Source organism: Misgurnus anguillicaudatus, chromosome 12 (assembly GCF_027580225.2).
Source record: "Misgurnus anguillicaudatus chromosome 12, ASM2758022v2, whole genome shotgun sequence".
Lineage (NCBI taxonomy): Eukaryota > Metazoa > Chordata > Actinopteri > Cypriniformes > Cobitidae > Misgurnus > Misgurnus anguillicaudatus.
This window is the reverse complement of record NC_073348.2, coordinates 35,534,899-35,562,090: the sequence shown is the minus strand read 5'-3', so window position 1 is coordinate 35,562,090 and position 27,192 is coordinate 35,534,899. Positions and strand designations below refer to the sequence as shown.

The 27,192-nt window shown below is 41.5% G+C and overlaps 1 protein-coding gene, 2 long non-coding RNA genes and 1 pseudogene across 4 annotated transcripts; 3 read left to right on the top strand and 1 right to left on the bottom strand.

Annotated features, from left to right (window-relative positions):
* Positions 1-2,044: 2,044 nt before the first annotated feature.
* Positions 2,045-2,999, top strand: LOC141368901 (trace amine-associated receptor 6-like). Its single transcript, XM_073873719.1, has 3 exons — positions 2,045-2,334; positions 2,692-2,873; positions 2,977-2,999. The coding sequence occupies exons 1-3, from the start codon at positions 2,045-2,047 to the stop codon at positions 2,997-2,999; spliced, it is 495 nt and encodes a 164-aa protein (XP_073729820.1).
* A 5,836-nt stretch (positions 3,000-8,835) lies between these two features.
* LOC129446154 (trace amine-associated receptor 13c-like) lies at positions 8,836-9,913 on the top strand (annotated as a pseudogene).
* A 1,834-nt stretch (positions 9,914-11,747) lies between these two features.
* Positions 11,748-15,074, top strand: LOC129428679 (uncharacterized). 2 transcript variants are annotated; one of them, XR_012372644.1, is made up of 6 exons: positions 11,748-12,678; positions 12,966-13,017; positions 13,102-13,633; positions 13,719-13,795; positions 13,945-14,047; positions 14,129-15,074. It is a non-coding gene; the product is annotated as an uncharacterized lncRNA (long non-coding RNA). The 2 variants fall into 2 exon arrangements; XR_008639029.2 differs by having other exon boundaries at positions 11,750-12,674; positions 12,962-13,017; positions 14,129-15,070.
* Positions 15,075-16,202: 1,128 nt separating this feature from the next.
* On the bottom strand, positions 16,203-19,537 carry LOC129447665 (uncharacterized). The gene is made up of 3 exons (XR_012372645.1): positions 19,441-19,537; positions 18,594-18,676; positions 16,203-17,154 (listed from the first exon to the last, which is right to left on the bottom strand). It is a non-coding gene; the product is annotated as an uncharacterized lncRNA (long non-coding RNA).
* Between the last annotated feature and the right edge of the window lie 7,655 nt (positions 19,538-27,192).

Below are 27,192 nucleotides of genomic sequence, written 5' to 3'. Positions count from 1 at the left end.
AGGCCAAGAACACCAATCAGGCTCGAATTCAGCATATAAGCCTGTCTCGTGGACGGTGCTCATGCTACAGCAACAGTGTTAGATACCCCTTGTGGTAAATCACTTAGAACCTTCGTGTCCCATCCCGAGACCACACATGGAGGTTCCACAGGTCAGGACGCAGGGGCATATTGAGCGACCCCAGGAGGTGAATAGCACAAAGGAACCTTAGATTCTTCTGACTCCATATGAGGTGATCATACTACAGGTGACGAGAGCGCAAACCTCCTTGGCAATTGATATACGCAACAGTCGCAGTGTTGTCGGTGTGAACTAATACATCTGTACCTCGAAGCTCATTGCTAAAACAGATCAAGATATACAGTCCACGTCTCAAGGTAATTTATGTGCCAGTGCAGCTGCAAGCCCTTCATAGGTGGCCCCTCACCACATAAAGGAAGCATCTGTGCATACTATGGCATGCCTGGAGACCTGTCTCAGAGGCACACCAATCCGGAGAAACAATGGGTCTGACCATGGAGTGAAAGTGAAACGGCACGTTGGTATGATATATGGTGCATGCCACTGTGCCATGCTTTCTTTGGCACTTGGTTGTGAAGCCAACGCTGAAGCGATATCATATGGAGCAGCCCGAGGGGTGTCACAGACACTGCTACTGCAAGGAGAAGTAATTTCAGTGGGACCACAATCTTGCCTTTTAACTTATTGAACTCTTTCACCGCCAGCGTTTTTGAAAAAAGTTGACAGCCAGCGCCAGCGTTTTTCATGATTTTCACAAAAGTTTAATGCCTTCCAGAAAATGTTCTTCTTCAAATATATAAACATGCAATATACCAAATGAACGAACAGACCCTCTGCTTTAAAAAAAAAAAAAAAACGTTTCATCCTACCTTGAGTAGTTCTTTTTTAATCAGCTTTTGAATATGGGTAGGTTTCTGCAAAAACACCACATTTTGAGCAAAAAGCTGAGATAATTCCATTTTTGTGACTGACTTTTCATAGAGTTCCCATTCAGAGCGATCTTTAAAACAGACACGGACATGCCGCTGTTTGCCCTAGAGCAATACTTCCGGTTTTAAAAGTTGCGGAAGCCACCTAGTGGATAAAAGCGGTATTGCGGAAAGATGGAAATACTGGTCATTGGCGGGGAAGCGTTTTCTCCTAATTGACGAGATATCTCGTCAATGGCGGGGAAAGAGTTAAGCAAGTCAGAATCGACTGTATACATGCTTCTGTTACACGTGCTGTTAGTTCGAACGAGTCAAGAGATCCTCTGCACGTGACAGAGTTTGTTCTTCTCACAGTTGACCCGAAGACCCAAAAGAGCGAGGTGCTTGAGCACTAAATCTCTGTTTGCAAAGCATCTGTTGAGACTGTGCTATTATGAGTTGGTCATCAAGATAAGCCAGTATGCAAACACCGGTCTCACTCAGGGGTTTTAAAGCCCCCCATGCAACTTTCGTGAAGACACAGGGAGAGAGAGACAGCCCAATGTAAAACTGTGTACTTTATGCGTGCCCCTCAAACGCAAAGCAGAAAAACAGCCTGTGTTGGAGGATAATTGAGATATGTAAGTACGCGTCCTTCATGTGTATGGCTGCAAACCAATCTTGTGGATGAATGCATTGAATTATTCTTTAGGGCATCAGCATTTTGAACAGCATGTTGTATACTGCTGGGTTCAGCGAATGCAAGTCCAAGATCCGTTGCAACCTGCCGCTTTTCTTGATTACTATGAAGTAAGAGCTGTAAAACGCTGACCTCATTACGGTTACAGGGACCAGCTCTATCACATCCTTCGCCAGTAGGACCGCAATATCCGCATGCAATACGTGCTCATTGCAGCTTTCGCTGTAGTGAAGCAAATGACTGAAAATTTGGGGAATGCCAGAAGAACTAAATCGATTAAAAGAAAATAAGTCATTATGCAGCATCAGAGTGGGTGGTGAATGGGTTGGTCAGTTTGATTCAGATGCTATATAAAAGAAAGAATAGTAAAGAGAATCATATCAGATCAAACTCTTAACAGGAGGGGACTTTACTCATGGCCTATGAGACAGAAGATCATGAGACTCAATACTGCTTTCCAGCCATAAACATATCGTGCATCAAGACAAAACGCTCCACAAATGAATACAATATCATGTATGTGTTTTTTTCATTGCTGTCATTATGGACTGTGTTTCTGAATCTGCTGGTGATCATCTCCATCTGTCACTTCAAGAAGCTTCACACTCCAACCAACATGCTCATTCTCTCTCTGGCTGTGGCCGACCTGCTCGTAGGACTTATTGTGATACCTGTTGAAGCCATCAAACTGATTGAGACGTGCTGGTACTTTGGAACAATTTTCTGTGGACTGTTTATAATCATTATGGGACTACTTCTCTCAACAATTATTTATAATCTTGTAGTCATTGCTATTGACCGTTTTGTTGCTGTGTATTACCCTTTACAGTATGAACGCACAGTAACAACGACTAAAACTTTCATGATCATCTGTCTCTGCTGGTTTTTTTCCACAGCATATAATACTGCTCTTGTAACTAGCAACAATTTCTTTAGCAGTTCACACAAAACAGATGGGTGTTATGGAGAGTGTACATTTGTTTATAGTTTTGCATGGAGGATTGCTGACCAAATGGTGTCCATCTGTTTGCCTTGCATTGTGCTAATCACTCTGTATTTGAGGATATTTTACATTGTAAAACAGCAAGTGAAAGTTATAAACTCTCTGGTGAAGAGAGAAAAACATCTAACAGAAGGTTTAGTCAAGAGAAAGTCTGAGAGCAAAGCAGCCTTTACATTAGGACTCATTGTGGTCATTCATCTGCTTTGCTGGTTGCCACTGTATATATCTACTTTTCCAACAAGTACAGAAGTCCCAATACCTGTCATAAACACCATGATTTGGACAGCATATTGTAACTCAGGTGTAAATCCTCTTGTGTATGCTTTATTTTACTCCTGGTTTAGAAAGTCAGTTAAACACATCTTAACTCTTAACATTTTCAGGCCAGCATCCTCTCGAGTTAATATTCTTGTGGATCAGCATTTATAGATCATCTTTTCAGGACAGTTTGTGTTTTATTTTTAAACCATTAAAGTACAAACCCAGCAGATTGTTGCTTATTTTGCAAATTGCCCACTGTTGAATTTATGTTTTCTGATTACCTAGCATTTAGCATTTACTGATTTTCTTATTTTTATGTATTTTAATGTAGTTCTTGAAAGGTTCTCAAATAGTGAAAAAAAGTTTCTATTTAGAACCATAGTTTACTGAAGAACCCTTTGCTTCTAAAATCATTTTATGTCCTGGAAAAAGGGTTATTAATTCAGTTATTTGGAAGCTGTCTCCTTATTAGTTGTTTCTCCTGCTGAACAGCCTGCTGAAGTCATTTACTAAAAGCATTTTGGAAATTTATATTGAAATACCTTATTTTCTTTTTTAGCAGGTACAGTAAGCTGTTATCGTCCATTGAACAGGTCAGTTTTTCTACTGTTTTAAATTATATATTTATGGTTATGCAATATAATTTATGCAAATCTGCTTCAGCAATGACTTTGATTGCAATTATTTTTTGTATTAAAAAGCATATACACATATACATCGTACATTATGGGTTGGTACACTGTTTCAGAAACTGTTTAATTATTATAAGGACTTTATAAAACCATTTGTATAAAATATTTTGCACATTTTCTTACTGATGTGAAACAACATGTGCTTAGGTTTATTTCATATCAGTTTAGTTTTCTTATGTGATGTAATCCTGGTTGTTTCGGGAGTTATCTCTTACAGTACGTGCACTTGAGTGTGTTGTGAGAGACAGCAGAAAGATGCACTTAAAGTTTGCCAGTTAACTTTGTAAATGTGATATATAATGTTTATTTCAAAGTTGATACCCTCACCACAATAAAAATAGTAGTAATTCACTGTGAAAACATTATGGAAATTGTGTGTTTACACCACTGATCTATATAAATGACTGGATTGCGCATGACGTCACACTTGTGAAGCCACCGCGCCGCCATGTTGGTATACTCAAACGTTCTATTAAATCAATGGACGTTGTCAGATTTTAATGATAAAACATCACTTTACTCGTCTTCGTTTTTATATGTGAAGTTACCCTGTACATTATTACAACACAAACGTCCTAAGCACGTACATAGTTATTTACTGAAAGTTGTACATTTTGCGTTTTAAACAGTTATTATACATTCATCTTCATTACAGTATCAGATCAGCAGACAGACCGCAGCATATTTAGTATTAATGACAAAAAATGTGCTCATTCTGAAATCTAAATAAATAATCATGCTTTGTACCGTATGTGCATGCAATAATTTGCTAGTTTTGTAATAATGTAATCTAAACTTACAAGTTACCTAAACTTATTTAGAGAAATAACGCTGACCGTCACCGTGTAGCTGAATGTCAAAAAAAACTTTATTTATACCCGTGTCATTAACAAATGCAACAGACACACTCACCTTAAAGTTTTTTTGTAAATCCATTATCCTGGCCGATTAAAACATAAACATTGCAAATAACACCATAATTAACAAATAATTAACGTACACATATCCTAAAAATTAACCTTGTATAACTGATACGCTGTAAAGGGGGTAAATTTTGATCATGATTTTGAATGGAAGTCAATGACGCTCTCTGCCGGTTGGGTATACCAAGATGGCGGCTCGAACTCTGCGCTGGCTTCACCTCACGCAGTTACGTCAAGCGTTCTATGCGCAATCCAGTCATTTATATAGATCAGTGGTTTACACATATACATGTAAAGTACTCATTTAAATTGTTCACTATACAGTCAGTCCAGTTTTTCGCCATTCTGTATAATTTGTTATTGCACTGTAAAATAATAGCAAAAACTAAAAAGTTCTCATGATTTATTATCAAATTAATATTATTCTGTCACCATACAGACTAGACAACTTGATGAACATTTCTGGCTTTATTTTACTAACGCACAAAAACAATCTCCCTCTCCAGCACACTGCAGCCCACTACCAGCAACCCGCGCCCCACAATTAACAGTCAATCACAATCTCCTAAGCACATATCAATACATTATCTCTTCTTTTATTCTAAATTGGTTTTAACTGTAAGCTAGTATAATGCATTATTTTCATGAGGAATACATGAAAGGTCTATGTGAGACGTGTGGCGCCGGGTGAAGCAATGTCATAATGCATTTCAATTTACTGTTTTGTACTCCTTATATTAAGTTGTTCTGAATTTGGGACACAAAAGAAAGGCACCTGTCCACTATCATCTCATCTCAACTTTACCAAACATGGGCGCATGCCGACTGTCAGCGTCTTCAAACTTTTTAAAGAGCGACCCTAAAAAAAAAAAGATTACACAACACACCTCTCTCATTGTTGGTGATAAGGATTGATTCTTATGTACTTATTAATATAAAACATTTATGCAGCTGAAGTGGTTAATTAAATTAACATTTTCCTTAAATCATCTTGATGACCCAGTTTTTAAAACCACTGTGTGACAGTTGTCTATGTTAATCAAAAAACAAACATACTATCTGTACCTTGAAGTATTTATTTGTCTTTTTTATTTTGTTTCTTTGTTCTTATTATATCACTGTTTGCTAAATTATTATTATTATTAAGATTAAAAAGTTCTCAAGTAATTAAGTAATTTAACTCTTCACCCACCATTGACAAGTTTACTCGTCAATTAAGAGAAAACGCTTCCCCGCCAACGATGAGTATTTCCGGCAATTCGTAATGCCGCAATTATCCATCAGGTGGCGCAACTTATAAAACCTCTGGTTCAGCCTGATGCTTAGCCTTACTGTTCACCTAATGATGATTACAGTTAGAAGGTGATGGAAATCTGAGATGATCACAGCATGCAAATTGGCATCCCAAGATCAATGTCAGACTGAAAAAAGAGGGCAGTGAGAGGTCTCTGGAGATGCAAACAGATCCCAAACCATCTCCAGATCAGCTCATCACTCACCCAGATGCACTGCCTGAGAGAGCTTGTCGGCCACACAGCAAATGGCTTGAAGCAACCTCAGATGCTTCTAATTCCACAAAAGGAGATGGCGGGTTGAGTTGCGACATGCGGCTGGAGCAGAGACTAACCTGCCGGTTAATGTACACAACGGTGGCAGTATTGTCTATATGGACTACAACATCTTTGCCCCGTAACTTGCTTTTGAGGTGGTTGAGAACCAACCTGATCTCACGAATTTCCGTGGCATAGTCACGGAATTTTGTGCTAATTTTTCCGTGACATTCTCACGGATCTCCGCATATTTCCGTGGCCCTGCCACGGACTTTCTTTTCCGTGGCATTCTTACGGATTGGTTACTCAACTGTTTTGTCCTATTTTCTTACCATTGTCGCTTCGGTTTAGGGTTAGATTTACATAAAATGACATCCCTACCCAAACCCAACTCTAACCCCAATGCCAGGTGACAATTGATTAAAGTTTAGAAAATATAAAAGAATACATCAGAAAAAATTGTATAAACCAATACTTACAGTGACAAAGTAACGCAAGCACCAAATCTAACCCTAAACCGAAGCGACAATGGTTTGAAAATAGGGAAAAACAGTTGAGTAACCAATCCGTGAGAATGCCACGGAAAAGAAAGTCCGTGGCAGGGCCACGGAAATATGCGGAGATCCGTGAGAATGTCACGGAAAAATGAGCACAAAATTCCGTGACTATCCCACGGAACTTTGTGAGATCATGTTGCTGAGAACAGAATACACTGTCCACAACTTGAGGCAATTGTTATGCCAATGCAGCTGGGGTTCTGTCCAAACTCCTGAAACTGAATGCTCATTGTTCATTACATCCCATCACATGGTGGAGGTATTTGTGAATATCACAGCATGCCTGGAGACCTGTTCTAAAGGGCACACTCACCCAAAGAAATGAAGGGTCTGACCACAGTACCAGAGTTTGGCTCCAGGTTGGAGGCTTATGTTGTGCCATCTCCAACCCGGTCCATCTTGGGACTCGGCTGTGAAGCCGGTGCTGAAGCGGTCTAACATGAAGCAGCACGAACAGCGTCACCACTACCGCTATATTCTCCAGGAGCCTCTGAAATAATTTCAGTGGGACACCTGTCCTGCATTCTAATGAATGCAGCAGTTCATCATTAACTGTAAAGGATTCTATGTGATGTGTGCCATCTGGTAGACCGATTCCAAAACCATATCGAAATAAGAGATCCTCTGCATGTGCTATGATGAGCCAGTCATCGAGATAGTTGAGAATGTGAATACCCTGTTCTCTGATGGGAACAGAGCTGCCTCCGTGACTTTTATAAAGACACATAAAAGAGAGAGACAGGAAAAGCCAGAGGGGTAAAACTTTGCACTGATATCCCTGTCCCTCGAACGCAAAGCAGAGAAAAGGCCTGTGTCAGGGAATAATCAAGACATGAAAGTAAACATCCTTTAGGTTGATCGCTGCAAATCAATCTCTGATGCATTCAAAAATTTGCAAATCCAAGATCTGTTGTAACCCACTTCCTTTCTTGGGTACTATGAAGTAAGGGCTGTAAAACGTGGGCATCTGCAGCTTTCACAGAGGTGAATTGGATGACAGAGATTTGGGGGGGCGCCGGGCAATTTGATTCGCATAGCCGAGTCTGGTGGAGCGAAGGAGCCAGCGTGACGGACTTGGGAAGCTCTTACTAGACTCTCAGAGACCGCACAAGAGGAACTAAAGGCACCACAGAGGTACTCCATTGGTGCAAACAGCAGAGCAGTGGTGCCTGCCGAGGTGTGCTCTAAGACTGCGTGAAGGGGGCGGAGGTAAGTGGTACACGTGCAGACATGTCCTGTGGCGACAGAGGAAAGGTAGGACGGGTCAGCTCTGCGCTGCCCATGGCCCTCGGAAACCTCCATGGACCTGGAGAAGGAAGGGGAAACTGCTCTCTTTTTGAATTTATGGGTGACAATCGCCAATGACCCCCCTCTGGGACATTGGTTGAGAAATGGGATTCTGTCTATGTCACACATGTCAGCCATGTAGAGCCAGAGGACAAAACAAAGCCAAGGAAGGAGAGGAACGCAGATGTCACCGACTTCGACCGAGTAAAGAGATCCTCTGCATGGGACAGAGTTTGGCCTTCTCACAGTTGACTCAAAGACCCAGATGAGCGAGCTGCTTGAGCACTAAATCTCTGTGTTCGAAAAGCATCTGTCAAGACTGTGCTATTATGAACCAGTCGTCGAGATAAGCCAATATGCAAACACCACTCTCTCTCTCAGGGGTTTTAAAGCCGCCCACCAACTTTCGTGAAGACACAGGGAGAGAGAGACAGCCTAATGTAAAACTTTGTATTTTATGCCCGTCCCTCAAATGCAAAGCAGAGAAACGGCCTGTGTCAGGGGGGAAACGAGACATGACAGTATGCGTCCTTCAGGTCTATGGCTGCAAACCAATCTTGTGGACGAATGCATTGAATTATGCTTTTGGCCGTCAACATTTTGAATGGCATCTTGTATACTGCTTGGTTCAGCGAATGCAAGTCCAAGATCCGTTGCAACCTGCCACTTTTCTTGGATATTATGAAGTAAGAGCTGTTAAACCCTGACCTCATTACATCTACAGGGACCAGCTCTACCACATCCTTCGCCAGTAGGACCATAATATCTGCATGCAGAACATGCTCATCGCAGCTTTTGGTGTAGTGAAGCAAATGACTGAAAATTTAGGGAATGCCAGAAGAACTGAATCGAAATTAAAGAGAAAAAAAGTCATTATGCAGCATCATAGTGGGTGGTGAATGGGTTGGTCAGTTTGATTCAGATGCTGTATAAATGAAGGAACAGTAAAGAGAATCAGATCAGATCAAACTATTAACGGGAGGAGACTTTACTCATGGCCTATGAAACAGAAGATCATGAGACTCAATACTGCTTTCCTGCCATTAACTCATCATGCATCAAGACAAAACGCTCCACACATGAATACAATATCATGTATGTGTTTTTTTCATTGCTGTCAGTATGGACTGTGTTTCTGAATCTGCTGGTGATCATCTCCATTTGTCACTTCAAGAAGCTTCACACTCCAACCAACATGCTCATTCTCTCTCTGGCTGTGGCTGACTTGCTTGTAGGACTTATTGTGATACCTGTAGAGGCCATCAAACTGATTGAGACATGCTGGTACTTTGGAACAAATTTTTGTGGACTGTTTCTAATAATTATGGGACTGCTTCTCTCAACAATTATTTATAATCTTGTAGTCATTGCTGTTGACCGTTTTGTTGCTGTGTATTACCCTTTACAGTATGAACGCACAGTTACAAGGACTAAAACTTTAATGATCATCTGTCTCTGCTGGTTTTACTCCACAGCATATAATACTGCTCTTGTAACTAGCAACAATTTTTTTAACAGTTCACACAGCACAGATGGGTGTTATGGAGAGTGTACATTTGTTTATAGTTTTGCATGGAGGATTGCTGACCAAATGGTGTCCATCGTTTTGCCTTGTATTGTCCTAATCACTATGTATTTGAGGATATTTTATGTTGTAAAACAGCAAGTGAAAGTTATAAACTCTCTGGTGAACAGAGGAAAACATCTAACAGAAGGTTCAGTAAAGAGAAAGTCTGAGAGCAAAGCTGCTCTGACATTAGGAATCATTGTTGTCATTCATCTGCTTTGCTGGTTGCCAGTGTATATATTTACTCTACCAACAAGTACAAAAGTCCCAATATCTGTCATAAGCACCATGATTTGGACTGTGTATTGTAACTCAGGTGTAAATCCTCTTGTGTATGCTTTATTTTACTCCTGGTTTAGAAAGTCAGTTAAACACATTTTAACTCTTAAAATTTTCAGGCCAGAATCCTCTCGAGTTAATATTCTTGTGGATCAGCATTTATAGTTCATCTTTTCAGGACAGTTTGTGTTTTATTTTTAAACCATTAAAGCACAAACCCAGCAGATTGATGCTTATTTTGCAGATTGCACTGTTGAATTTCTGTTTTCTGCTGAACTAGCATTCAGCATTTACTTGTTTTTCCTGATTCGCTCTTATTTTGATTTAACTCTAAAAAATTTAGTTCTTGAAAGGTTCTCAAATAGTGTAAAAGGTTCTTTTTAGAACCATAATTTACTGAAGAACCCTTTGCTTCTGAAATCATTCTGTCCTGGAAAAAGGGTTCTTAATTCAGTTATTTTTATATACTGTTTTAAATGAAATATTTATGGTTATGCAATATAATTATGCAAATCTGCTTCAGCAATGACTTAATGACTTAGTAATGATTGTTTTTAATTAAAAAGCATATACATCGTACATTATGGGTTTGTACACTGGTTCAGAAACTGCTTATTTATTATAAAGCGTTTATGAAACCATTTCTATAAAATATTTTCATGCAAATTTTCTTACTGATGCAATACAACATGTGCTTAGGTTTATTTCATATCGTTTTAGTTTTCTCATGTGTTGTAATCATGGTTGTGTTGAGAGTTAAGGTATCTCTCACAGTGCGTGCACGTGAGTGTGATATGAGATACAGCAGAAACACGCACTTAAAGTTTGACAATAACTAATCAATGGCATCATCTTTACATATGAAGAGTTTCTTTGCAAAACAAGATAAATCCTTTTTTTACATTTTTGTCAAAACATGTTTATTATTATGTTATCATGTTATTATTTTGTTTTATGGAGCTACTTAGATGTATTTTTTTAAGTTATGAAGGTTTAAATCAAAACAAACCAACTGCAGTTGAATTGATTTTAATTGGAATGCAACCAAAAAACAAGATTTCTGAAAAATTCAAATTTGCAACAAACCTCTTCATATATATCCTTATATATATATATATATATATATCACCTTTGTAAAGGTGATGTTTCTTTTAAAGTTGATAACCTCCGCACAATTAAATAGTAGTAACTCACTGTTAAAAACATTTAGGAAATTGTGTGTTTACACATGTACTCATTTAACTCATTTTTGTTATTTGTAATTTGTTATTTCACTGCAAAATAATCACAAAAACTTAAAAGGTCTCATGATTTTTTTTTAATTATATATTATTCTGTCATCATACAGACTAGACAACTTGATGAACATTTCTGGCTTTATTTTACTAACGCACAAAAACAATCTCTCTCTCCAGCACACTGCAGCCCACTACCAGCAACACTGCGCCCCACAATTAACAGTCATTCACAATCCCCTAAGCACATATCATATATATATATATATATATATATATATACTGTATATATCAGGGGTCTCCAACACGTCGCTCGCGAGCTACTGGTAGCTCGTGTCTTAATTGCAGGTAGCTCGCTCGTGGGTTTATTAATTTATTTATTTTCTGTGGTTATAGCGCATTTGGATGTCCGGTTAGTGTTAAAATCGCCTGTGGTACTAAAAATTGGGTGCATATTTGACGTCGTGTTGTAGACCGGCGTATCATATGACATCAGTAATTTAACATGTTTGATCCGAAAACAAACAGAAGTCCGCGCATCCGCGCGGCGGCAACCGGCCGATCCATTAGCGCAACCCTGTGAAGCCCACGCCACGGCAACCGGCCGATGCGCGCGACGCTTTAAATCGAACACACCTCGAATCGAGGCACTATGTTTAAAAAGGATGCCGTGGTTTTCGGATTCACTTTTGGTAAAACGAAAATACAGTCATCGTCACAAGTTCAATGGGTTATCATCTCATATTTAAACATCAAATGTCAAGAAATAACCCAGATAGCAAAAAATATCCGCAGGACTTCTTTTTGCCGCCAGCCCTAAGCTGTCGGCTATAGGTGCGTCCCGCTGGCGGGGATGAAACGTTTGCCGCCGAATACGTCACTCCCCTCTCTTGCGATTTGCCGCCAGCATGCAGCCGGCGGCCCGACTGCTTAATTTTCTCTGGCGGTTGCCTCCGTCTAATAGACCGCGGCAGGCTGGCGGCAAGCCGCTTTGAAATCTTCTCAAAATCAACATTGGCCATTGGAGTTAAAGTACTGACAGCATTTTAACTTTCACATTTGAGCGGTTATAAAATCATAATAGCCTATATATGTGAATTATATCAAATAGGATAGTTGTTTTGCTCCAAAGCAAAGATATGTAAGTTATGTTTATACGAATGTGTTTTAAGTTAGTTTCCTTTTTTACACCCTGAGTTCAAGCATGTTTCACATGCATCTAAAGCCCTAGGGTTTATAACAGATTCTTGAAGTTTTAGGAAATTACATTTAAATTACTTTTAAACTCTGAAGCGATTATACAGTAATATATGTGAAATATATCGAATTATTTTATCACTTAGGTGAACATTTGTACATGTCTATGATTTATGCACTTGACTGGAAATTTCCTTTATGTCTTTCATTATTTTCCAACATCGATTTAATTTTTTTTTACCTTTTACATGTACAAGGATTATTTTGCGATTGCGACCTGTACAAATTAATTGAGACAAAAAAGAAAGTGTTAAAGCACAAACAGTGAAGTACCGCCACCGGTCGACAGGGGCAGCACTTAAAAAAGACGGAAGAATTGTAAACCGGAAGATAACGTGTCCTCCCAGAGAGCACTCGGCGTCACACATTTCAGTGTTTGAAGAGAGGATCAAGATACAGATTTAAGACAAAAGTCATCAATTACGATCGTTTAAGTAAGTACATGTTTCATTTTTGTGTAACGCAATTATGTTCATGTATAGAAGTTGTTTAAATTACTTTGTTTGTCTGAACAAGTATGCTCCCCTAGCTAAAGTGGCTAGCAAGTGTAAGCAAACACATGCTGTTTTGCCTTTGTTATAGTACACACGGAGGTTAAGCAAAGTTCTAGTTCTTTTATTTTTTATTTAAAAGTTGTTAGTAAGACTATGTTTGCTCTATGCTGCTTATCCAGTAACTGAAGTTGTATTAACAATGTAGTTTTATTCATATTTTCTTGCAGATAGCTTGCCCAGAGCACAGCATCTCGTGCACAGCATGAAGTTTTCAGCTATCAAGGTATATTAGGCCTGTGTCTTAGTGTGCAGTGTTTTAACAATATTTAAAATAGTGCTTTTAGTTGTTTTTTTTTATATAATGTAGATTTCTAGAGGCTCCAGAATGAAAACCAAGCCCTGCACTGCAAAAAATGAAAGTCTTGCTTGGTTTTCTTTTGTCTTGTTTTCTAATATGGGTATCTGAAAATTCTTAAATTGAGACACTGACTTTGTAGGCAAGTGGCTTGGGATATTAAGTTTTGTTTGTTGAAATAAATGATGAAAATCTGGAGTTTTTTGTTACTTAAAACAAGTAAAAAAATTGCCTGTGCAGTAAGAAAAATAAACTAAATTCCAGTTCTTAACTTAATCAACTTAAATTGAGTTTATTTTTCTTACTGCATTGGCAGATATTTTGACTTGTTTTAAGTAAAAAGAAAAACTCTTGATTTTTATCATTTATTTCAGTAGCAAGACTTAATATCTTAAGCCACTTGGTTAACCAGTCAATGTGTCTCAATTTGAGAATTTTTAGATTTTCATATTAGAAAACAAGACAAAAAAACTAGGTAAGACAATCATTTTTTGCAGTGTGAGGGAGAAGAACCAAGCCCCGAGGGAACGTAGTGAACGAGCAGGTAAGAACATGTATTCTTTCTTAAATTTTACTTTTTTTTGTCTGTGATGTAGGTCCAAAATTACCATATGCCTTTCGTTTTGTAGCTTCGGATGACAGCGGCTTACTTTTAATGTTGCTTGACAACACTTTGAGGCAGGATAAAATGCTCCAGGAACAATTTGTAAGTGTGCTAATTTTGCCGTAGGGTAATCTAAAAGTAAAATTAAGTTTGTACACTGCATATACAGTCTGAATCCACAGCCTGTCTCACATTTATGTATGAGAAAATTCTGAGAAATGTAATTTGTAACACTTTTTTTGAATTTTCAGCTTTAGAGTATCTTCTCTAATCACCTTTCAATTAATACAACCTGGACTGGTGTAGGGAATCAAGCATGTTTTAGAGACCTGTTTCTGAAGACCATTGTTCAAAGTAAGTTAGATTTTTATATTTAAGTAGATGTGTATGGCCTTATGTTATTCAAATGGAATGACAGTTCTGTATTTTCTACAGGAGCCATCCGAAAGAACCCGGCAACCCAGGATGCCACTGATGGGGCTGTCCAGGTTAATGTTACGCGTAACCTGAAAGGAGCATCTGACCGTGAAGGCGGATAAAGGCGGCACACAGCTGAGAGGGACCCACAGCTGACCCCTTAAACCGAGGCTGACTACTGACACCTCAGCATCACTGACAACTGGAACCCTTTCTTTATCCTGCAGTCAGTAACATCAAGAAGCCTGAAGTGTGACAGTACACTCAACCAATCCACACTTCACTGTGAAAATTACTTTTCTTTTTTTCCAAATTCCTTGGGACCCTGCCTTGATGGCAGCTCCTCGGAAAGATATGGAATGGCGAGAAGGTTTGTCCTTAATACAGATGCACGAGATAAAGTACTGATCATAAGCGCCTCATGCTTATACATTACATTCATGTGGATCTTTTTTAATGTCTTTAACTGTTTTTTTTTTAGTCATGTGGATTTGTTTTTTTTTTAATCATTCTGTTTATGTTGATGTGTGTTGTGTTATAAGCTACTGGGACCTTGAATTTCCCATTGAGGATCAATAAAGTATCTGTTCATTTTTCATTCACAACTTAGAGACAGATCATATTGCAGCAAAGTAAAAATATTGTGTCCCAGGTCAGCAATGCCATTATAATAGTCTATTCTAGTCCAGAGCTTTACTCTAAATGATTAACACTTATCCTATTGTTAGAAATGACTATTATTTGGTATGCTGGCCATTCTTTGGTACCAAATATCCTCATTACTTAATATAATGTTTACTGGTAGCCTAATTATTTTCATCTTAGAGCTAACCTCTAAATTATTAACAATTGTTGTAAATGTTCTAATTTGCTTGTAATGTTTTTTTTTAAACTAGAATTTATTTGAAAACCTGTATGTTCTTTAGTACTTTTTTATTTTTCAGTTATTTATATTTTAGTGCTCTTACACATCTTATTTTCAATGACTGTTAATGTACTTTGAAATGTGGAATAAAAACTCCAAATGAGAATTTGTCTGATTTGATCAATCATTATTTTTGATAAACTGCATACTAGAAATAGCCTATATAAATATTATATATATACAATAAGCGGCGGCAAATCGCTCGAAAATAGCGTTTGCCTCCGACGGGCCGCGAAAGAGCCGCCTTCAATATAAAGGCGGCCGAACGGCGGTTGGCCGGCGGGCCAGCCGCGGATTGAAGGCGGTAGACAGCCGGCTGCCGCTTTTAAAAAGCGGCTGCCGCCGGCGGACCGCCGTCAGACGTGTTTGCGATTACGCCTTTATGACGCTTCTACTGTCGCCAGAGCACCGCCGGTGGTCCGCCGACTCATTGCTATCTTTTGCTATCTGGGAATACCAGAGTGCCATACGAGCATTACATCTTGACTGAGAACAGGTGAGAGGATGACATGATACAGCTAACGTTAATCGCTAAAATGATATCAAAAGACTTAAGGCTGCTTAATATTATCAAGCTTGTGCTTTGACTGGACGTGTCTAAAAGCATGTTGATGATGCGCATCCAAAACAGGAGTTAACGCAGCAAACATAAGGTCAGCGGTCCACCGGCGGACCACCAGCGGCAAAGTTGGCGGTCCACTGGCGGATGCCGTCAGCGGCTCGCCGGAGTTTTGCCCATCGTTTTTCCAGCGGACCACCAGCGGCAGCCGCTACTTTTTCGACGGAGGTCCGCTGTCGGACCGCTGCCTCAGATAACATAAGGCCAGCGGACCAGCGGCGGTCCACCGGCGGATGCCGCCAGCGGCTCGCCGGAGTTTTGCCCATCGTTTTTCCATCGGACCACCAGCGGCAGCCGCAGAGGGCGGAGGTCCGCTGTTGGACCGCTGCCCCAGCTAACACAAGGCCAGCGGACGAGCGGCGGTCCGCCGGCGGATGCCGCCAGCGGCTCGCCGGAGTTTTACCCATCGTTTTTCCAGCGGACCACCAGCGGCAGCCGCAAAGGTCCGCTGGTTTATACCGGTAATGGTTGCTAGCTGCCCGGTCGGTCCGTGGTTCATAATTGTTTAATCACGCTAACCAAATGTCTTTCAACACAATAATAAACAATTTACATCAGCAACTGCAAATTTATTATTGTCAGTAAACAGAATAAATATTCAAATGCATATACATTTATCACATGCATTAAAACCAACATGACTTCCAAATAAAAACAACCAGTTTACACCTTTCTGTACCCATGCAAAGTTATCCATGATTTTACCATCATTTGCAGTAACACACGGTAAATATAAAATCAACCATGGTTTCACAACAATAATAAAGAATAAACATTCTCTTACAACAGCATAGGTTTATAGTACTACATTTTAGTAACCACAAACATTACCATGATTTAAAAATATATGGTTAGCATGGTTTCACTCCAGCATTACTATAATACTACTATACTGCCCAACAAAGCCAAAGCGCAGTAACTATGCATTTGGTCAAAATTGAGGTAAAGGTTGAAATGGGCTTTGTGAGATCTGTTGTCTTGTGACAAAGTCTCCTGGTTTAATTTTGTCCCATCAGAGAAATGTGTTTGCCAAAATTGCAGTAACAAGTTTGACTGGCTGGTGTAAAACACTTTAAGAACTTTTTTCTCGGTTTTAGTGTTTGCGTAGTTACTGCACTTAGAAGAAGAAACTTTTTCAACCCACTTTGTGTTGTTACAATGTCTGTAAAATGTACATTAACAATATTTGGATGATGCAAAACATCATTTTGGCAGAGTATTGTGGACAAATAAATGGAAACAAATCAGTAAAATTAGCTAAAGAATATTTTTTCAAATATAAACATATATTGTATTTGTAACAATATTAAGTGGGTTGAAAATCTGTAGGGTTGCGCTTTGGTGCAGTAATTACAATATGTTACATTTGGCAGTTGTGTATGTCCATCTATAGATGCCATCATATAATGTCTTTGTGAGTGTTTACGTCATCTGAAGTCTTCACAAGTGAGGCTGAATCTAAACAGAGCCGTAAGCTCTAGTTATCTTATGATGTGTATCCTGATGGACAAAAACAGAAAAGCAAAATGAGAAGGATTAGGATTGCTGCTGTTCATATTATTTCAAGCAAAACCTCATTTGCGCATTTTATTATTTAATTACTGAAGAACAAGGTCATAAGATGTATTTGTGTATGTGAATGCTTGTCTTAGAAGAGGATTTAGACTGCATGGGAGAATTTAGGAGTAAAATCTGAAAAAGCCTTGCCTTTTTATTGTATTTTGTTAAAGTACAATTATGGTCCGACTAATGATTTTACATTTACTTTGGTGTGTAAGTATGTATTAGTACATGTTAACGATATGCGTAAACAATGAGTAACAATGACTTTGATTGCGTGAGGCTGCCTGAACCTCCATGTCATTTCTGGCTTATAACAAATACCACAACAATGCCTAAAAGCTGCTGTGTGACAGGGTGTGGAGCTAACATAGCCTGACTCCGCCCTCCTACGTGCTTCCGCTTAATTTTCATTTCGCTTCAGTACAATGTCTGGGACTGCTGTGTAGAGTTTCGTTTTCTCCTGCAAAAATCTGCAGGACCAATCAGCGAACAGAGGTCGTACTTCAACAGAAGACCCTCCTTAACGGAAGTAACACTTTGCAATGGAGCGTGGCCAGACTCCCTGTACAAATGAAATGAATGTACGAGAGTCTGGTTGGACCAGGCTTGAGCTAACAAGCCAAAAACCCAGAAATAAGATTTTATAAGCTGTTGACACAAAAAAAAACTAGTGTTTCAAAGACACAAAACTGGATACAGGCAACTTGTCATAGTACTACTATAATTAGAACTATGCCCAGTTGCCCACTGTAGGGAAACATAATCAGCAATCCACTTTTGTCTCCTTAAAGGCTGAGTTTTATAGCTTGGTACTAAAAACTTATTTCTGGGTTTTTCAGCGTGTTAGCTGTAGACTCTGTCACGCAGCAGCTTTCAGGCATTGTTTTGTTTTTTGGTTATAAGCCAGAAATGCAATATAAAGTAAATGGAGATGGTTGGATTGTTTTCCCCCGGTGGGCGTGGTTTTCAAATAATGCGCTGTCTGTATAATTGCTCCCACTTTTACTCATAGCCTACAAATGAACTCCTGTCAGCATTGCATTGTGACCGAATCTTTCAAACAGGAGCGTCACATTTCCGGCTGACGTCAGACATATTCAGGCCAATCACAACGTACATATTAGCTGGCCAATCAGGGACACAGCGCATTTCAGATCGATGAGTTCTGTATAAAATCAATGCGTTTGAGGAAGGGAGGAAATCTAAAGCTATAAAAATGTATGTGTTTTTAACCGTACACCACGCAAACACATTGCATATTATACCAAATACACAAAATAACATTGTTTTTTACCAATGAAATTGGATGCACTTTATAAATAAACCACAACCTTAAACCTGTAAACAGCAATGTATTAGTTTAAGGTTGTACTTACTAGTTATGAGATTCATAGCACCTTAGAGATGTTTTCTGACAGGTCTGCTTCAATTCTGCTGCACGGATATCAGCATGGAAAATCTACAAACATAATATGCAATTTGTCACAAAGCAATCAATATTGATTAAAAGGATGTGAAACACTGAAAAGAAAATTAAAGTATACAAAATATAACAAAATCTATGTTTTTAGGTTTACTTGTTCATTTAATATTGCTCATATGGTGCCACTCACGTTTGGATGTTAAAATCTTCCTAGAATAACTGCAATAAACGCAGAAAAATGACAAGATGCATGGTAATATGTTGTGAAAAAAGTGAGTAAATATGCTCTCAACCTGCCTGAGTTTACATCTGTCTGTGGCTCCCTTCAGAAAATTTTGAAATCTTTCAGCTTTTCTTCTATTATAGAGGTTATTTTGGTCACTCCTAAAATAAAATAACAACTTTTTGTATATATATATGTTTACGATAAAACATGTGTTTGTACTACTTTCACCAAATACTCACGCTATATGAAAGTTTTTTCACCGTTTAACTGTGCAGTACATTGCATATTTTAGGCTAAACAAATTAGCCTAAGTTACTTCCAATAATGCATTGACAACCTGAACAAAGCTATCACATCATCTCTTCAACACACGAAGTTGGTTTTTAAAAAGCCAAAACTTAATAAACAATGCAAAAGCTATAGTCACCCTAACATTATCACTTTTGAAAAGCGTCCACATGCTTACAGAAGACAAAAAAGATTTCTATGAAGTAAATATTCAACACAAGCGTTTCTGTTACGTGTCAATAATAGTTTTGTGTATTATTTGTGTATTTTGAGGGAATAAACTTACCTGAAAACAGTAAAGGAACCCGTGAAAGAGGAGCTTCGTCAGTCCCACCTGATGGTAATCCGTATTGAGAAAGAAGGCTGTTCGACTTCCTGCCTGCGGACCCGCTGGAACTGACAGACGGATGGCGTTAAAGTGCCGCGAGAGCGAGACGAAATTACACTTCGTATGAGTTCTCGAATCGTTCTCGCGGTACTTTGACGTCGTACAGCTGTCGGTTCTTGCAGCGCCGCATGAAGTCGAACAAGCCAAAAAGGGCACGTGTTCGGCGCGCACAACACACGCGTCATGGCAAATTCACACATTGACATAATCACAACAACAATTTAAAATCTCCTCAAATGATTATGAAATCACAAACTCGTGTTTGTTTGTTGTCTATAAATGTCCAAATAACCACACCTGCACGTGGACTATATTGTATTAAACACTATCTCTCATTTTTTATTTTATCCTTAAAATTCTTTTAAACTGAAATATAAAAAAAAATGTATGCATTTCGTTAAATAAGCCCTATATGCAGTCTCATATTGTTTTTCATGTATTTTCTTAAGATTTTTATAATTCTTAGTTTCAGTAGAAACCTAGCAGTTTGCCACTGGTGTACCAACGGTGGTCCAGCAGGGGCAAGCCGCTGGTGGCTTGCCACCCAAGAAACGCCAGCAGGCCGACAGCTTTTTTACGTTGGTCGGTTTGCCGAAGGTGCCCCGACGGTGGTCCGACCGCGTCAAGCCGCTGACTTCGTGCCACCCAAAAACCGCCGGCGGACCGCCAGGTCATTGTTTGCTGGGAAACTTTCTGTCCAGTACATAACTTAGTTTAAGTCTTACATTTTGTACAGATGCACGTTGTATAATACATTTATGTTGTATCAAGGCTTAATATTATGTAGAGTGCGTCATACATTATGTAAAGCGCATCAGTTTGTGTTTATTAAGTTTCACATCATCACGCAGCTTTTCCTGTTAGAGGTTTCTGTTAAACATCTATTTCATTAATAATCTAATATTCATTTTTCTGTCATAGTTTCTTCAAAATTAAATTTTATTTGAGTGTTTTTAATAAAAATATTTTTGTTTTCACAATGACGCCCTTTTCATTGCCTCAGTTAATCGATTACTCGTTTTTAGACATATGGATTAATTGAAATGAAAAAATGTCATACATGCACATCCCTAATATGAATCAAAAAGCAGTAAATACTCTGTGTATATTTGGATCATCTTTCTAAATCTGATCTTTAGTAAATTATATTTTTATTCAAAATGTGTTTTTTTGGAAGAATCCTACCCATATCTGAGGTAACAAAAAGTATAAATAAAGACAACATGAACGTTTTTTGTTGTTGTTTTTTAAAAGGATCTGTACTTGCATTTTGATGTATCGTATGTTTATTTTGAAAGAAATGCAAGGTATTAAAATTTTGTGAAAAATATTAAAAAAACTGATGGCACTGGCTGGCAACTTTTAAAAAAATGCTGTAGGTAAGGGAAAGAGTTCAAATCACAGTGAGTTAATAGATCGTTGTGTATTAACACACTAATTTAGGTATTACGTGACACAAGTAGCTCTCGACCACTTTTATTTTTTAGAAAGTAGCTCTCCAATGAAAAAAGGTTGGAGACCCCTGGTATATATATATATAAGCACATACATTATCCCTTCTTTGATTCTAAAGGGTTTAACTGTAAGCTAGTATAATGCATTACTTTCATGAGGAATACGTGAAAGGTCTGTGTGAGACCTGTGTGGCTCTAGCCTACTCCAACCAGACTCTCATACATTCATTTCATTTGTACAGAGAGTCTGGCCACGCTCCATTGCAAAGCGTTATTTCCATCAAGGGGGGTCCTCTGTTGAAGTTTAAAACTATTGGATCTGCCCAGAGTCACTCAGGATCTGCCATAGCCAATTGCTAACATGTGGTCGTGACGTATATCATGTGCCGAAACCGGCCGGAAACAACAAGTGCGAATGATCAGACCAACAAAACTTAGCAAACTTTGTTCTTGCTCCGGCTTTAACTTCTGTATATTTGGCAGTTTTGCAACAACGGACCGAATAGCTTTTCTCACATCTTTCTCCGCTGCCATTACTAAACTACAATTCAAACTGATGCACAACCTCAACATCATAGTTCTTAGCCACCCCCCTCTGTTCGCTGATTTTGCAGATTTTTGCAAGAGAAAACGAAACTCTACACAGCAGTCCCAGACATAGTACTGAAGCGAAATGAAAATTAAGCGGAAGCACGTGAGCCAGGCTAGTGTGGCTAGTCATCTCATCTCAGCGTTACCAAACATGTGCCGCCTGTCAGCCTTTTCAAACTTAAAGACTTTTAAAGAGCGACCCTATAAAAAAAACAAGATTACACAACGAACCTCTCTCATTTTTGGCGATAAGGATTGATTCATATGTTCTTATTAATATCAAACATTTTTTTTATATTTTTGCAGCTGAAGTGGTTTATTATTTGAATAACATTTTCCTTAAATCATCTTGATGACCCAGTTTTTAAAACCACTGTGTGACAGCTGTCTACTGTATGTTAATGAAAAAACAAACATTGTATCTGTATCTTGAAGTATTTATTTGTCATTTTTATTTTGTTTCTTTTATTCTTATTATATCACTGTTTACCAAATTATTATTATTCAGAAGTTCTCAAGTAATACATTTTAGGCCCTGTTTACACGTTCATGGTTATTTTTAAAAACTGAGGGATTAACCTTCGTTTGTGCCCCTCGTTTACATGTCACCACTAGGGGCTGGCTGTGTTTGACTAAGCCACGCCCCTTTTTAACTCCCACCTCGAGGAGGTCCCCAGAGCCGACCCAATGACCAGACAAACACGGAAACAGGTGAGTAAAATTTAAAACAAGTTTTATTGAATTTAAATACTTAAAAGAACTGGGAAAAATGGGGAAAGGGAAATTTAAAACTAATAGGCTTCTTCTCCTCCCTCCAGGGAGACTACAGCCACGGGTAAACAGGGACAGAACAACAGGGGTGCCAACCACCGTCAACGGGGAAAGAGGGAAACGTCAGGCTCCCGCCTGGACCCTGCTAGCCGTGGCGCCCTCCTTCTTCTCTCCTGGAGGCAGACAATTTTTTGGTGTGACTGATAGAGGTCTTTCCCACTGTCCGTGCCCAATGGTTCACTCTCGCCTTCTCTCTCTCCACAGGCGGCCACTAGGACAACAAAGACACTGTTACTGGACTTGGAATGTTTCTCACCGGCTCCCTGCTTACAGCTTTCGGGGTAAGTATCACGTTCGCCGTCGGTTCCTCAATGATTCACTCTCGTTTTCCTCTCTCTCTCCACAGGTGATCGCTAGGACACAGAAACACTGTCACTGAACTTTGTATGTTTCTCACCGGCTCCGCTGCTTACAGCTTTCTGGGTAGGTATCCCGTTCACAGTCGGTTCTTCAATGATTCACTCTCGTTTTCCTCTTTCTCTCCACAGGTGATCGCTAGGGCACAGAAACACTGTTACTGAATTTTGAATGTTTCTCACCGGCTCCGCTGCTTACAGCTTTCTGGGTAAGTATCACGTTCACAGTTGGCTCTTTACTGATTCACTCTCGCTTTCCTCTCTCTCTCCACAGGTGATCGCTAGGACACAGAAACACTGTTACTGGACTTTGAATGTTTCTCACCGGCTCCGCTGCTTACAGCTTTCTGGGTAAGTATCACGTTCACAGTGGGCTCTTTACTGATTCACTCTCGTTTTCCTCTCCCTCTCCACAGGTGATCGCTAGGACACAGAAACACTGTTACTGGACTTTGAATGTTTCTCACCGGCTCCGCTGCTTACAGCTTTCTGGGTAAGTATCGCGTTCACCGTTGGCTCTTTACTGATTCACTCTCGTCTTCCTCTCTCTTTCCACAGGTGATCGCTAGGGCACAGAAACACTGTTACTGAACTTTATATGTTTCTCACCGGCTCCGCTGCTTACAGCGTTCTGGGTACGTATCACGTCCACAGTCGACTCTTCAATGATTCACTCTCGCTTCCTCTCTCTCTCCACAGGTGTTCGCTAGGACAAAGAAAAACTGTTACTGCACTTTGAATGTTTATCAACTGCTCCGCTTATTACAGCTTTCTGGGTAATTATCGCGTTCACAGTCGGTTCTTCTGTAGGTCAGCAGGGGGGCGAAGGTCACACACCACCTCGCCGGGTCGAGCGCTGCCCTATCCCCACTGTCCGTAGGCCGATCGAATCCCGGATAGGGGCGCCCTTTCGTAGAGACCACGGGGGCGGCGGACCCTTTCGCCTCCGACTCTGCGACAATACAAACACAGGTAAGCTTACACCACAAATGCTTCTAGTATCTTACTCACAGTCCTTCACAGCTCTTGGTCTGCGTCTTTTCGTACTCTTAAAACAGCACACAGCGTATGATGGCAATGAGGTCTGAGGTCGTTGGCCCCTCCGTCCTCCGCCCAGGGAAGAAAATGGATGGTGCGGGGCTTCTCTGACAAGACACACAGCAACCCACAGCACATACACAGCACCACTCTAACGTGAAAAAGCTTATGATTTGTAAAGTCTCACTCACCACACTGTAAGTGCAACACCACAAGGGAAGCACCCGATGTCCTCCACTGTGCTTGGGGCTAACGTAGAGGCGATGGCAAACCGACCAGACCAAAGTCGCGTTGCTGTGGCTGTATGGACGTATGCTTCCAGCGGCTCGCCCACCACGCTAATTATAGGGGTAGGGCCGCCTTCCTAATCCTGGAGGACTCCAACGATCACACAATGTAAGTTTCTGCCAGTTATGCTACACCAACGGACATACTCACAGCGGATAGCCTTTGTTTACGTTGTGCAACGAGGTCAAATCCCTTCTCGCTTTACTCCTTCCAAAATACTAGTTGGACCAGAGTTCCTTTTCTACCCGTAGGGTTATTCATTAAACCCAGCCGGTCCACCGTAACTGCAACAAGAGAGGGGGGGAAGAGAGAGAAATATAGCCAGTCACCACGTCTAACAATGAGCACAGCTCCGTTCCTCAGCACACACTAGACTTCCCAACTGTCATCTAACTGTGCTTTTTATACTTCTCTTTACACTCCAGTCATCCAATTACCCGGCGATCTCTTTAACTAGTCACAGCTGTGCCCAATCGGCTGATTACAACCTTCGCGGAGCTGCCGGATGTCCGGTGTTTCTATTTTTCCGGTCGGGGCGGAAACATCCGGGCGGAACCAAACTTCCTCAACTTTTGGTTCCGCCCTGAAAAGTCGTCACCCCGTGACATCCTCCCCCGCCAATACATTCCAGTCCCTGGAATGCCTTTGAGTAGTCCACTCACCATAGCGGGAAGGGGGCCGGCCTCGGTTCTCCCGTTGGGAGCGCCTTACAGGGGAGTCAGGTTCGGCGGGCTCGGGCACAACCTCAGGTTGTCTTTGGGCGGCCAGGGGTTCGGCTGGCTCTGGTGCTGGTCCTGGCTGCCTCTGGGCGGCCGGGGGTTCAACTGGCTTAGGTGCTAGTTCTAGCTCTCCTGGGGCGGCCGGGGGTGGCGCCACCACAGGTAAGCCTGGTACCACAGCCCATCCTTCCATCCAGGGGGCCGTCGGTGCCGGCTCCGCAACTACCTCCTCCGTGACCTCGGGATAATTTGGACAAGGGCGAATCATGTTTCGGTGTACCACCCGTTCCGGGCCGGCCTTTCCTTCCGGCCGGATGGTATACACCGGCTGGCCCGGTCTCTGCTGCCTGCAGACTACGTACGGGGTGGACTCCCAACGGTCGCTCAACTTTCCTTTGCCTTGCCGCCGGTTGTCTCGTACCAGGACTCTCTCTCCTGGTAACAAGGGGGCTTCCCGGGCCGTCCGGTCGTACAACCGCTTGTTCTTTTCTCCTGTGGCCCGTATTTTCTGGGATACCTGCTCGTAGGCAAAGTGCAGCCGTTGGTGATGGCGCCCCACCCATTCCGTCACGCTTCCTTCCTCCTGGCCCGCGGCCGCTCCCAGGACCAGGTCCGTCGGCATCCGCACATGCCTACCGAACATCAGATAAGTGGGGGCATACCCCGTCGTACTATGAATGCTGTTATTATAAGCTTGTAAGAGGTTCGGTAGAGCACTCACCCAATCACTCTGCTTCCGTTGATCCAAGGTCCCTAAGAGCCCCAACAGGGTTTGATTAAACCTCTCGCAGCAGCCGTTTCCTTGAGGGTGATATGACGTCGTATGGGTCTTCGTGCACCCATACAGCTGGCATAATTCCCGTATCACCTTTGATTCGAAATTGGCCCCTTGGTCTGAGTGTAAGAACTCTGGACATCCGAACGTTTGGAAGACGTGCCGCCATAAAGCCGTTGCGGTGGTACTTGCCGTCTGATCGAGGGTGGGGACTGCCCATGCATACTTCGTAAACAGGTCGGTGATTACTAAGATGTTCGGATAGCGGTCCTGTGGCCGGCCCAGTGTCAGGAAATCCATCGCCATGATGTGAAGGGGGGCTTTGGCACATATGGGTATCATCGGCGCTCGGGCCTCTCGTCGGGATTTGAATAACATACACCTGGGGCAAGCTTGGACCAAGCTACGTACTGATGCTTCCAGCCCCGGCCAGTAGAAGAACCTGCGCAGCAGCGATGCGGTCCGTTCTTGTCCCTGGTGCCCCAGCTGGTCATGGTAGGCAGACACCAGGGCTGCTGTTTGGTCGGCGGGCACCACGATCTGGCGCACCTCCTCGCCCAGCTTCGGATCACTAACTTTTCGGCAAAGTACCCCTTCCTGTATCTCCAGCTTGTCCCACTGTCCCAGCAGTCTTTTTCCCGTCTCTGTCTGGGTCAGCCTCTCAGACGACGTTGGCCGCCGGCCTTGCTCCACCCACATCTTCACCTGCCATAAATCCTGGTCCTGGGCCTGTCTTTCCTTCCACCGGCAGGGGTCCCAACCCCAGCTCCCGGGTACCGCCTCCTGCTGGCCTCCTGGTGCTTCCACGACCCCTATCAGGTAGCCTTCCCCCTGGCTTTCCTCTTCTTGGCCATCACAGCCACCGGGACCGTCCACCTCTGGCAATCGGGACAAGACATCCGCGTTCGTGTGTTCCCGGCCGGGCCGATACTGCAGCTGGTAATCGAAATTGGCAAGTTGTGCCACCCAGCGCTGCTCCACAGCCCCCAACTTCGCTGTCTGTAAATGTACCAGAGGATTATTGTCTGTAATCACCGTTACCTTAGCACCCCAGAGGTAGTCCTTGAACTTCTCGCTCAGGGCCCACTTCAGGGCCAGCAGTTCCAGTTTGAATGAGCTGTAGTTCGCATCGTTCCTCTCCGCTGGGTGGAGGCTTCGGCTTGCGTAGGCGATCACCCGTTCCGTACCCGCTTGTCGTTGGGCCAAGACTGCTCCCAGCCCCAGGTTGCTAGCGTCTGTATACAAGAGAAATGGTTGGGTAAAGTCTGCATAGGCCAAGATAGGAGCCTGTAACAATTCCTGTTTCAATCTCTGAAATGCCCCCTCACAGAACTCATCCCAATCAATAGGGGGTGACCCCCGTCCCCGATTTCGCCCTGTGCCGACCAGTAGCTGGTTAAGTGGCTTGGCAATCTTTGAAAAATCTTTTATGAACCATCTGTAGTACCCCACAAACCCTAGAAATGACCGCACTTGCCTCACAGTCTTGGGTGCACTCCAATCTCTTACCGCGGAGACCTTCCCAGGGTCTACGGCCACCCCAGCAGCGCTGACCACGTGGCCCAGGAACTGGACTTCCCGCCTCAACAGATGGCATT